This window comes from Coffea arabica, chromosome 4c (genome assembly GCF_036785885.1).
Source record: "Coffea arabica cultivar ET-39 chromosome 4c, Coffea Arabica ET-39 HiFi, whole genome shotgun sequence".
NCBI classification, from domain to species: domain Eukaryota; kingdom Viridiplantae; phylum Streptophyta; class Magnoliopsida; order Gentianales; family Rubiaceae; genus Coffea; species Coffea arabica.
The window spans coordinates 9,893,032-9,905,435 of NC_092316.1; the positions used below are offsets into that span (position 1 = coordinate 9,893,032).

The window sequence follows — 12,404 nt, forward strand, 5'->3', positions numbered from 1 at the left end:
AAAATCATAAACTTTTGTATCACCAGGATATACTTTATTATTATTCAATTTTTCTTAGTAATTTTTTACTTTTTCCTCTTCCTCGAGATAACTACTAAAAGCCCTTATCCAATCCCAAACATAAAAATAAATAAAAATTAAACACAGCAACTCAAAAAAAAAACCTTGGTGATCTCACTTTTGAGTTTCCAATGTATCTACAATTTGTGTGTGGCATTGTAATGAATAATCCTAGAGAAGGGCACCACACAGCTATACATGAATCATTACACAATGAGAACTGTGATCACTGGTTAGTTTATTAGTAAAATTGGTCAATAACTGTTCAATTTATGAAATATATCCCACTGTTTCCAGCTAGGAAAGTTGAGGCTATTGCTTGGGATTAGAGTCTGAGATCCAATCCAATCTATATGAGGGCTCACATGCCACTTTAGAATAATTGTTCTTCCGCCTTGGCCAATGAATGTATCTTTGGTTGGAGAGATTACAATGGAATGTATTCAATTATTTTTATTTATTTATTATTTTTATAATAAATTAATTAGGATAAATTTATATATACACCGACAGTATATAGACCATTACCATTAGAATCATGACACATGTGTAAAAATTAAATTTCAAATTCAAATTTTATATAGTTGTCATTCATTCAAAACTGACAGTGTATACACTGTTAATGTAGGAAAGATTAATCCAATTACTTATGTCTCATATGAAATTTTTTTAAAAACTTTTTACTATCTCTCCTACTCAAGTTATTTAGATTACAATTTGTGCTAAACACAGAACTCTATCTAGAACCCTGTTCAATCTGTGAACCCAACAAAACTAGGTCTAGGAACTAAGAAGGGCATGCAAGAAACTTGGAACGTGACTAGTTGTTAGGATTAAGGACACCTTATATGTCCCCACAAATATTGACCTTAATTATTTTTTGCAGATGTCTAGTGCACATGAGATGAGCCCATAAGAGTGCAGGGAGTATGTCTGTGAAGTCCATGACACTTTCCTTGAAGCAAAAGAAAAAAAAAGGCCATATGTTCCTTCTTTCATATCTCCTTCAGCAAATTAGAAAATGAATTCTAGTGTAATTAAGAGGAGAATTAGGCTGACAAACCGGATTACTGAAGAAAGCATGTTCCTCAAGGGCTGGAAAAGTATAAATTACGGCTGATTAAATAGTAGAGAGAAGAAAAGAAAGAAAAAAAAAAAAAAGGACTCCTATGAGCTGTACTAGCTAGATCCTCCATTAGCACGTAACATGTACTTGATTAAGTCAAAATTAGTGTCCCTTTTCTAACTTTACTGGATATTAGTCTCCCTTTTATTAACAAGAATGTCACAAAAGTTGTGAGGCTCACAATTTCGTTCATGGATTAATAGATAATATCATATTTGTCTTCTTTTTATATGTTATTCGTGCGACTTATGGTTTGATGCAAACAGAAGAATTTTAAATGAAAACCGTTTTTCTTGAACACTTCCTCTACCATTTCTTGCATGAAATGATAGATTAAACAAAATTAAAATTATTCAATGGTTCTAGCTTGAAAAATACCAAGGTCTCATTGAGGTTTCTTGTTTCAAAATTATATTCCTCATGACATTACCTAAAAATTAGCTTGAAAATTGAGGTTAGTTTTGTGTAAGCCACTCTATGCTAACCTTGTCTAAGAAATTAGAGGATAGCAATTTTTTTTTTCTTTTTTCATTTCATCACAATGGTAAAGCTCAATGTAGGTAGGGTTGCTATGAAGGAGAACTTGAGGTTGAACTCATTGAGTTCTTAAATGTTGAGTTCGAACTCAAGATCAATCTTATTTTTACTTTATTTGAACTCAAACTCAAGTTTGATCAATTAGAGCTCAATTGAGTTTAGTTGAGTTCAACCGTGTTCTGAAGTTTGGTATTTGGGTAAATTCTATAACTCACTTACCAATAAAAGTAATTGTGCGATAAATAAATAATTAAAGACGCACACACACATACATACACGCTACACACATGCATACACACTACTTGATAAATCTCGATGAATACTCGAGTTTTAGTTTTTCTATTCATATACGACTCATTTTGTTTTTTCTATTCATATACAACTCAAATACATTATCAAGTAGCTCGAATTCGACTCGAATTCAGTTAATACCGTGTTCGAGTCAAGTCTTTGACCAAGTAGCTTGTAAAGTTTGAATCGAGTAGTTTGATTAAATTACATGCCATATAGTTTAAATTGTTATAGATAAACTATAAAAGAGAGGGAATTGTGCAGTTCCTTTTGGGTATCATATAAATATGAGTTTAATTTAGTGTTCGATGTGCAAACAGATGTTAGTATATTAAGATTTTAAATTATTGAATAATGTGGCAAGAAATAATTGAATTACAATCATAGATATAATAGTCAAAAGGGGTAGTAGAATTTAAAAAAAAAAAAAAAAAAGAGATGAAGAACAAAGGATGAACCACAAGAAGCAGCTGAAGCCTTTTTAAGGGCAAGGAAAAGCAGGTTTGACTGTTAATGCTGTCTTTAGAAGCGGGTTAGTTGGGCTCTGTGTCGAGCCCGGGCTAGTGCTAAATATGACTGAAGGTGAACTGCTTTTTCGATGGAGCCCAGTACCTAGCCCAAATGCATCCCATCTTGGGTTTTCTAGTGCCCATTCGGGGCAATGCATTTCAATTGAACGGCGATATATATATATATTTTTTGTTAGAGATCACGTGTTGTATCCTGAATTACCTGACTAATCCACACGTGTCCATACTAACCTGTCCAAGTCGTGTTAACGATGAATTTAAGAATGTACTATTCGTTGTAACCATAACATTTTTTCTTTCAACAAGGAAAAGATGGAATTTAAAAAATAGGGAAGGAAAAGAGGAATTTGAACCCTCATAATGAAACTGAAAGACTTCTTTGTCTGATTCTATTATGCATTAATCATTCAATTCAGTATCAAGATTACCAAATCTGCAGGCAAACTACAAGAAGAAGATTGCTTAATAAGAGTTATTTCACTTCAATAATAGACTGAGGCATTCCATGTTTTTGGATCAAATCATCTTGGCTTATAATGTTGAGGCACTCAAGTTGATGATATGCTAAGCATTGAACTACTTTATTGTATGAATGTGTTGCTCTATTATTAATAATTAAGGGAAAGAAAAAAATTTACTTGGACAATAAAAGACAAGAAAGGTTCAGCTCTTTCAAACTAGATCGACTTAGAAATTACACGAAATGATATCTCAACATAATTAAGGCAAGGGGAGCAAAATTTTCATACACTAATCAAAAATTTTGAGATAAGATTGTTTATGAAATTTGTTTTGAAACAATCTTTGACCCTTGGAGCTAGCAGCTATGGGTGCAATCCTCCTGATTTATTGAGTTGAACTCAATTGCTTATTTTTGTCTAAACTTGCACTAGAAGTTATAGAAACTTACAATACTTTAATTGCTAATTGTTCTTGATTCTATAGATTATTATATTAATTTTTTGGCATATTTGGATGAATAGTAATAAGAAATTCAAAAAATTCCAACTAGTCTACTCTTTGATTACTTTGGACTAAGGTTAATACAACTTTAACCTTCCAACTTTAATTGCTTCCATCAATCATTTGCTGTTAGACGATCTCCAACAATCTCAGCAGTAAAAATTCTCTTTTTTTTTATAAAAAAAAAGAGGTTAATACAACTTTTAATTGCACTCAAAAGTAGGTATTAATAATTTGATGATTCACTACCAAAACCTCTACAATTGGCAATTTTAGTCGAATTAAGAGTTACTTGCAAACTAAACTAAAATAGAGCAGGCCCTCAGGGGCTTGGTCTGGTGGTTGAGGTTGCTGAAGATGGAGCCTCAGGTCCCTGGTTCGAACCTTGCTGCCAGCAAGTTGCTGAGGGTGGTGAATAGTCTGCGGGGTCCACTCCCTGCGGGACACACCTAAAAAAAAAAAAAAAATAGAGCAGAAACGTCAATTAACGGAGCCAAGATTTTTTCCTTGGGGGGCCAAACTTTTTTCGAACAAAATTATCTTAATATGTTATGTTCAAACTAATTTTTGTTTATTTAAATATATGACATCTTAAAATATCAAATATTAATTTTAATTATAAAGGTATGTCTATTTTATAAATATGTAGCATAGTCATAACTAAAATTAAGATAAGAAATAACATTTGATTAAATATCTTATAACATCACAAACCACTTAAGTTGCACATTATGAGAAGATGCTCCAATATGTCACCTATGCAAATACAAAAATATAACTATGTAATATAAATATAATTATTTTCAATTAAAAAAAAGATAAACGTTATGTTAATATACCTTGAAATTTCATCCTCTTTTATTAAAAGTATATGGAGTTTTACGTTCTTTCATAGAACTAAATTCATCTCTAATTGAATCAACGCTAAATTTTCGAACAACTTCCTTTTTTATGTACATTGTTAGGCAATCATTCAAGATATGATCTTTTATCTTGTTTTGGAGCTTTATTTTGATTATTTTCATAATTGAAAATGTCCATTCTATAGACTATAAAACAGAGCCAGGATTTTTTCCTTGGAGGGGGGGCAAAATTTTTCTGAACAAAATTATCTTAATATGTTATGTTCAAAATAATTTTCATCTATTTAAATATATGACATCTTAAAATATCAAATATTAATTTTAATTATAAATGTATGTCTATTTCATAAATATGCAACACAGTCATAACAAAAATTAGGACAAAAAAAACCTTTGATTAAATATCTTATAACATAACAAACTACCCAAATTGTACATTATGAGAAGATGCTTCAATATGTCATTTGTGAAAAATTAAAAATATAACTATACAATATAATATAACTATTTTCAATTAATAAAGATAAAAGTTATGTTAGCATATCTTGAAATTTCAACCTCTTTTCTTAAAAGTAAATTGAGTTTTACGTTCTTTCATAGAATTAAATTCATCTATAATTGAATCAGTGCTAAATTTTGATCATCCTTTTTTTTTTATGTACATTGTTAGACAATCATTTAAGAAATTATCTTTTATCTTGTTTTGGAGTTTTGTTTTGATTATATTCACAATTGAAAATGTACGTTCTATAGTTGCAGTTGATACAGAAAGAGTGAGAACAAATATAATCAATCTGCCAATAACAGGATATATCACTCAATTTCTTGTTTTCACCAAGCTTTCAAGTAATTATTTGTATATTTGTATATGAGTCAGCAAGAGGATAGATCACTAATTTTAAATTTTTTATCAATTAGGCTAAGGTGTATATTTGTATATGGACCAATAAAGAAATTATTTTTATTTTAGCCCATTGATAATTATGAATTGAGTCTTTTATGCTAATACATCAAATTGGGTCAATTTACTATGGATCATCAAATTATATGTTTAATTTTTTGAATGTTAAATAATTAGTACAATAAACAATAAATAACTTTTTTTAAAGAAAAAATTAAATCAAAAAGTGGCTAATTCACACACACACACACACACATTTGATGATAAATATATATATATATAAACTCTCATAATATAAACTAAAATTGTAAAAAATTAGGTAAGCCAACTTTGACTTATGCATATATTTACATATTATGAATTAAAATTTTCATAACTTTAGGGGCCATGGCCACTCTGCCCCTTGGCTCCATCATTGCATTCACAAGTATCATCAATAAAATATAATTAATTAGCGACCTAGCTAAATGCATGAGAAGCTATTTGCTTTACTCTTTTCTGCTCTTGTGAGTGTAGAACTATTGAAATGATTCGATGGCCTAGCTAGGCAACAGAATAGCAAGAATAATACTTAAGGACGTAACCCCGATTGATGACCTTGTTGATGCATTGTACCTTAAAAATTGATTTTATGAAGAGAATGATTTTCTTAAATAAAAATAACTCCCGTCGACCCCCTACCCCACCCCCCCAAACAAAAAAAAAAAAAAAAAAACCAAAAGAAAAGTATCCAAGACTCCATGCTTGTCGTCCTATGAACTTTTAAGGTGTATGAAGTTTCATCTTCCATTTTGTAAGCGAAATGGTAGAGACTTCATTTGATTGGAATTGATCTAGATCTAGGCTAAAGGTAGACCTAGGTCACAACAATCCATACATATTGATAGATCGAATTGCTATACATTTGTTGAATAGACAAATTGATTGAAAAAAAAAAAATCATGACTATAATTAACTATATAACACTCTCAAAAGAAGACATCCGACCTCTATTAATATAGGAATTGCAAGTGGAATGAAAGGAATGATCCACCATTAACGGTAAATATTGTGATAGCTAGGAAACCAATCATTCAACAAAGTGGCATTTGAAAAGTTGGGTATTGAGAAGGAATTTAAATTAATTTTTTGTATTATAGGTTGGATGTTCGAAATTTGCATCTAAAATTTAAAAAATGTGCAACAATGCACACTTTTGGTTTAGTTGGTCCTGTGACTCCTGTCCTTCTAGCCCGTTATACTCAGGTGAGGCCCCTTCCTCCTTAGTGAACCAAAGAATAGGTTACACATGTTGCTGTATGAGAAACGAAAAAAGAAAAATAAAATCATTCATAGGGCTGCTTGATTGAGGAATAGAGCAACGACACATCTCATTCCGACTAATATTGAAGTACCCTTTGTGTAGAGAGACACGTTGATTTCCACTCAAGAGATTGTTATGGTAGTAGTTCACTAATGAGATTGATGAATCAAGATTAATCTACTCTTTTCTTCAGGAACTTGATTAATTTAATCTTCACAGACACGGTCCCAGGTGGATGCTGTTCCTCTTTAACTTAATCTTTGTCACTTTCGGAGTAGTATAATATATGGTAGGAATAAAGGTTGTTAAAACCTTAATCCTAACTCAAGGCACCAATGTCCCCTGAGGGCCATCAAGAGAGAGTATTCGGCGCAACCAATACATTGAAGAACCCAAAGTTTAACAGGGAACATCAAAAGTTATGCATATTTTTTTCTATCAAGTTGACAAAGAATGGTTTTCAACTGCAATTTTTAAGTTTTACGTGTAAATGTTCAACTTGAATCTCCAACCACTTTCTGTAGATTGGTTTAAGGCAAAATTGATCTCAAATGCACAAGGATTTATACAGTCCAGAGCTATTCCATTTAATTCAGAATATATCTTATCACTTCTGCGAATTTGCAGAAAAATGATAAGAGTAGGTTACCTGTAGAGCTATGATAAGATTGAACTATACACAAATTTGCAATAAATTAATAAAAAGAGGTTATTGATTGGCACAAATTCCAAGCCAACCTACCAATCTTAACATGAAAAATAGAGCATTGAGTACTAATGCAGCAAACATGTTCTTTCGCCAAAAAAGTAAGGAATAAAGAATATTTATGTCCTTATCGATGGTTAGGCACCAAAGGACAATTGCTCAGGCTCTCAATTCTTATTTAATCCTTAATTACCTCACCTAGTTTCAATCCTCATCCGCCCCTTTTCCTGCTTCCCCTTTAGCTTTCTCTGGTGCATTTTCCGAGTTGATCAGTTCTGATCTTGAGGACTAATGGAGGTCCATTCATGGTTTGAAACCAGCCTGCCTGCTTTACCAAAACCAGAATCATTAACATCCTCCAGAACTTCATCTTCTAGCTCAATCACAATACCTGATCAAATGCAATATTCATCGGCAATTTATGAGGAAACAAGTTTCAGTAGTCTTCAATCAGATGTCTCTCAAGACTCATCTCACAATTCTCGTCAAAAAATGATAAACAGCCCCTCAGTAACTCACTCATGCTTTGGCAATTTTCAAACGTTAGCCCCACAAATAAGCTTTCTTGCAGTGCATGGCAACACCCTTTATGCTGCTTCGTTGAATGAAATCAATGTCTTCGATTTAACGAATTATTGTCTTGTTGACAACTTGAGCTGTTCAGGCATGGCTAAATCAATTGCATTCGTCGAAAACAAGATCTTCACTTCTCATCAAGATTGCAAGATCAGAGTATGGCAAATTGCATCATCATCAAAAAAGCATCAACTAATCTCAACACTGCCTACTGTTAAAGATCGCTTGAGGCGTTGTGTTTTGCCAAAGAATTATGTTCAAGTTAGGCGGCACAAGCAAAAGCTTTGGATTGAACATGCAGACACCATATCAGGTTTAGCTGTGAATGATGGATTAATCTACTCGGTTTCTTGGGATAAAAGCTTTAAGATATGGAGAATATCAGACTTGAGTTGTTTAGAATCGGTTAAGGCGCATTCGGACGCCATTAACGCCATTGTAGTTTGTGCAAATGGATTAATCTACACTGCATCAAGTGATGGAACTATCAAAATTTGGCAGAGAAATGATGATGGGGGAAAGAAGCATAAGCTAGTAACCACTTTAGTCAAGCACAAGGCAGGGATCAATGCATTGGCTATAAACGAAGATGGATCAGTCTTGTTTTCAGGAGGTTTTGATGAGAATATTTTGGTGTGGGAGAAGGATTATACTGCAGATGATCACATGGTGCTTTCACATTCATTGAAAGGACATACAGGCGCTATACTTTGCTTGACTATTGTGGATGATTTGCTAATCAGTGGATCATCTGACAGAACAGTGAGGATTTGGAAACGCAGTAGAGAATATGGATACTGTTGCATTCGTGTTCTTGAAGGACATTTGAAACCAATCAAGGCACTTGTTGCAATTTCAGGTAGGAATGGAGATGGTGTTATTTCAATATTTAGTGGAAGCCTAGACGGACAAATCAAAGTCTGGAAAGTTACTACAAATTCCACAAGTTGCACATCTCCTTGAGTATTCATGAGATCATTAATAGTAGCATCTCATATGTGGATTCATGGATTATGCCCATTAATGTTCATCAAGCTGAGCATTCTTCAAGATTTTCATTGATGTATGAAAACTTGTAATCCACACAAGAAATTTATGGAAGTATTATTATAATTCTTTTATTAACGGTTTTAATTTGTATACGTAGTTTCAATTTGCAAAGTAACTTTGTTTGAAAATTGTGCCCTAATACATTCTGACTTGTATTAAAGTTAGAGGAGGACGAGGAGGAGGACGAGAAGGAGGAGGAGAGGAGGGGAAAGGGGGGGATGATTCTTTGCTAATCATACCTCCTTCCTTGGACATTCCTTCCCCCTTCGTAATCATAATTAAACTTAGCAAGAAACACACTAAGAGTTAATAATGTGATTCACCTCAATTTTAAAATATAATATACAAGACTTTTCTGTAGAAACAATTGACTCTCTTGTAGTGGAACATTTTCAAATAATTGAATATGGACAATCTTTTTCTTGAAAACCAGGAAAGTAATAATTTTTTTTAAAGAAGACATGAATGGTATCGAACTAAGCAACAAAATCAATTGTATGGGATTAATTTTTATAGGTGGGTCAATGTCAAACACGTTTTGTGCTGTGCCTTCGTAGACTTTGATAGGAGCAATGAAAATACAAGAACATTATGCATGTTGAGTTGTTGAAGGTTTACAATTCAATAATTTCAGCCTATCTTCCTGTTTGCAGATAAAGGTCGCAAGAGACAATAATATAAAACTGAAATTGCTTTTCTACCAACTCTAATATAACCAAATGCTATCAGAAAAGGGCCATCCCAGCCTTTGGGTTCATACCATTACCTTGTCAATCATTCACAGGACAATGTTGGAATGCACTTTTGAGAGGTTTGACGCCAATTTGAAAAACTCAACCAAAACTATGATAACCTGCAGACGGTCCAAACCAGTGGGGAAAACATGTCTCTCTGCGTACACTTGGAAAAATTAAACTAATACTAATACAGATTCGAATAGATTTTTTGTGCTATCAAATGATCCTTCCATGCATATGATACGCATTTAAACACGCTTGTGTGATACTTTAAGCCGACAATAAAGGAAGCCGTAATCCAAACAAGTTTAACATTTGGTTTTGCAGAAGATATATTTTTTTGAGTCCTCCTCGTTGCTAGGTTCAGAGTTTGAATTCTGTTCCTAACAGTTGAATGTAGGAAGGATATAGAGAGAAATGGAAAGATAAATTATATATATATATATATATATATATATATATATATATATATATATTGACAGTGTATACATAATTGCGATTAGAATATGACACAAGAGCAAAATTTAGATTTTAAATTTAAATACAGATGAGTTGTCGTGCATCCAATCCAATGGTGATCATGTATATACTGTCAATGTATAAAAGATTAATTATATATACACTCTCAAGATTTCCCACGGAGCATAAAAAAAAATACTAATGTGCCAAAAGAAGGCTTGCCACCCATCCACACAGGCACACAGCTTTTCAATCAAACAGAAATTAGATTCCAAGTTAGTAGGAGCAAGTCATAGGGGCATTTCACATGGATTACTTTAAAATTATTGAGAGCTTATTTTAATTAAAGTAAGCAGCAAGGTTTAACCAATGTTTAAGGCAAAAAAGGTGTAATTAATGTTTATAATTCTTTCCATAATTCTACAACCACCTTTACGCAAGTGCTTACGTAGTTTGAGAGTGCGATTCGTCTATGTACTTGCTAGTACTTGCAGGAGTTAATACACTGTTTAAATATATTTATCCTCGTAAACCTTTAGAAAATCACCAGAATTAGTGCCCACGATGAATTATATAGATTCATGATTTTGTCTTCTAATTGGCCGGTAAAAATGGACTTCTTAACCTTGACTTCACAAACGTGTAGATAGTTTGACAAAACGTAATATATTAAAGTATAGGGTCAATTTTAGCTCATTAGTACCTTATGGTATAAATTGGTTGCATATTGCTAGGCAGGGATGGGGAAGGGGGATTTGAATTTAAAACCTTTAATTTTTAGGATAACAATTTTAATCAGTAGACCAAGGCATTTTTCTAAAAGCCGATGAACTTGTCTTGCAATTTTTGAATTAAAAAAGTTTTAGTCATACAAATTTGAATCCCTCTACTAAAACAATCTTATACTTTTATGGGTACTAAAATCTTTTCATTCATAATTTACTACTATTATATTTTGAAAACCTGAATAATTAATGATCTCTAAACATTCCTGCTCTGAAATTTCCTTCGCCAAGAAGTCCTTATGCCTTGGTTTATCGTTGAGGATCAGAGTAGTTGAGATGTGACAGATATGGAAATGGCGTGCCACTAATTATTTTACTGGGGTTGGAATTGTGAATTAGGATTAGGTTATTAATTTTTTATTTTTTTCAGTTGAGAAGAAGGGTTTGGGAGTTAGGCTGAATGGTTGGAATCTTAATTGTTCGTGGCAGCATATTAGCATTTTTTTGGTGTCAAAAACTTATTAATAACATGTTCGGATGCATTTGATAACCAAAAATTCAACATTTGAATTACTTAAGTGGCATTAAATTTTTTTAAGCAAAATTTGCTTCCAAAAATAAGTGATAAATTATTTATTTATTACTTAATATGATATATATATTCAAATATATTAGATTTAGTACTTAATAATTTAATAACTTAATATATTCAAATTTCAAATTTCAATTTTATCAAACACACCTAAGTGGGAGGTCTTGAATTCGGGACATCTCATTTGCATTCCCTAATCCACTTAAAACCTGTTAAACTTGCTAACTTATTATTTGATACTCGTTTCTCTTTAATTATTTCACATTACCCTATTACCAGTTTTGAGATTAATGGATTTCGAGTTCTGATCATTATATTTAACCATGAAGTAGTGGTAATTAAACGTTAATTACAGGAAACAATTCTGAAATCTACAATTAACGGATGTTTATGCTTAGAATAGAATACGTGACTGTTGAATAAGATCAGTATTATTTTAAGTCTAGCTGTGCAGGCAGCATCAAGTGTTGATTGTTTTTTGGTTTAAACATCAGTGAAAGAATAAATTACAATAATTAATTAATTTTAATGTGTGTAGATCCAATCAAGCACACCTATATAGAAGATAAACGATGCAAAATTACAATAAGTCGATGATTGATGATAAATATTCAATTTTGAGAACTTCAAAGCAATCACGTGATCCTTCTTGTGTATGTAATGAGAATTGTTATCATTTATTCCCGCAATTAATTTGTTCTTCGCTAGGGCTTTTCACCATTTCTTTTTCTTATTTTGATTTAAGAGGAAGGAGAAACTTTGTCAAAACCTATCTCATTTCTTGACTTTTAAACTTAATAAAGTTAGCAAATCAAGTCGATTTTGAAGTCATGCTCATTTCATTAAGAAAGAGTTAGCCAAAAAATGTGAACATAATCAACAGCTTCTCTTATCATATGCGATGATACAAATTGTGTTCCATGAGACCGTCCGATATGATTAAGTATTAGTCAAATGCCAACTCTTTTTTTTTTTCTTTGAAAAA

At 32.2% G+C, this 12,404-nt stretch overlaps 1 protein-coding gene across 1 annotated transcript; it reads left to right on the forward strand.

The window, feature by feature from the left end:
- Positions 1 to 7,571: 7,571 nt before the first annotated feature.
- LOC113738449 (protein JINGUBANG-like) lies at positions 7,572 to 8,819 on the forward strand. Its single transcript, XM_027265654.2, has one exon. The coding sequence runs from the start codon at positions 7,572 to 7,574 to the stop codon at positions 8,817 to 8,819; it is 1,248 nt and encodes a 415-aa protein (XP_027121455.1).
- Positions 8,820 to 12,404: the final 3,585 nt, after the last annotated feature.

Coding starts and splice junctions, on each gene's coding strand:
- LOC113738449 (XM_027265654.2), top strand. CDS start 7,572: ATGGAGGTCCATTCATGGTTTGAAACCAGCCTGCCTGCTTTACCAAAA.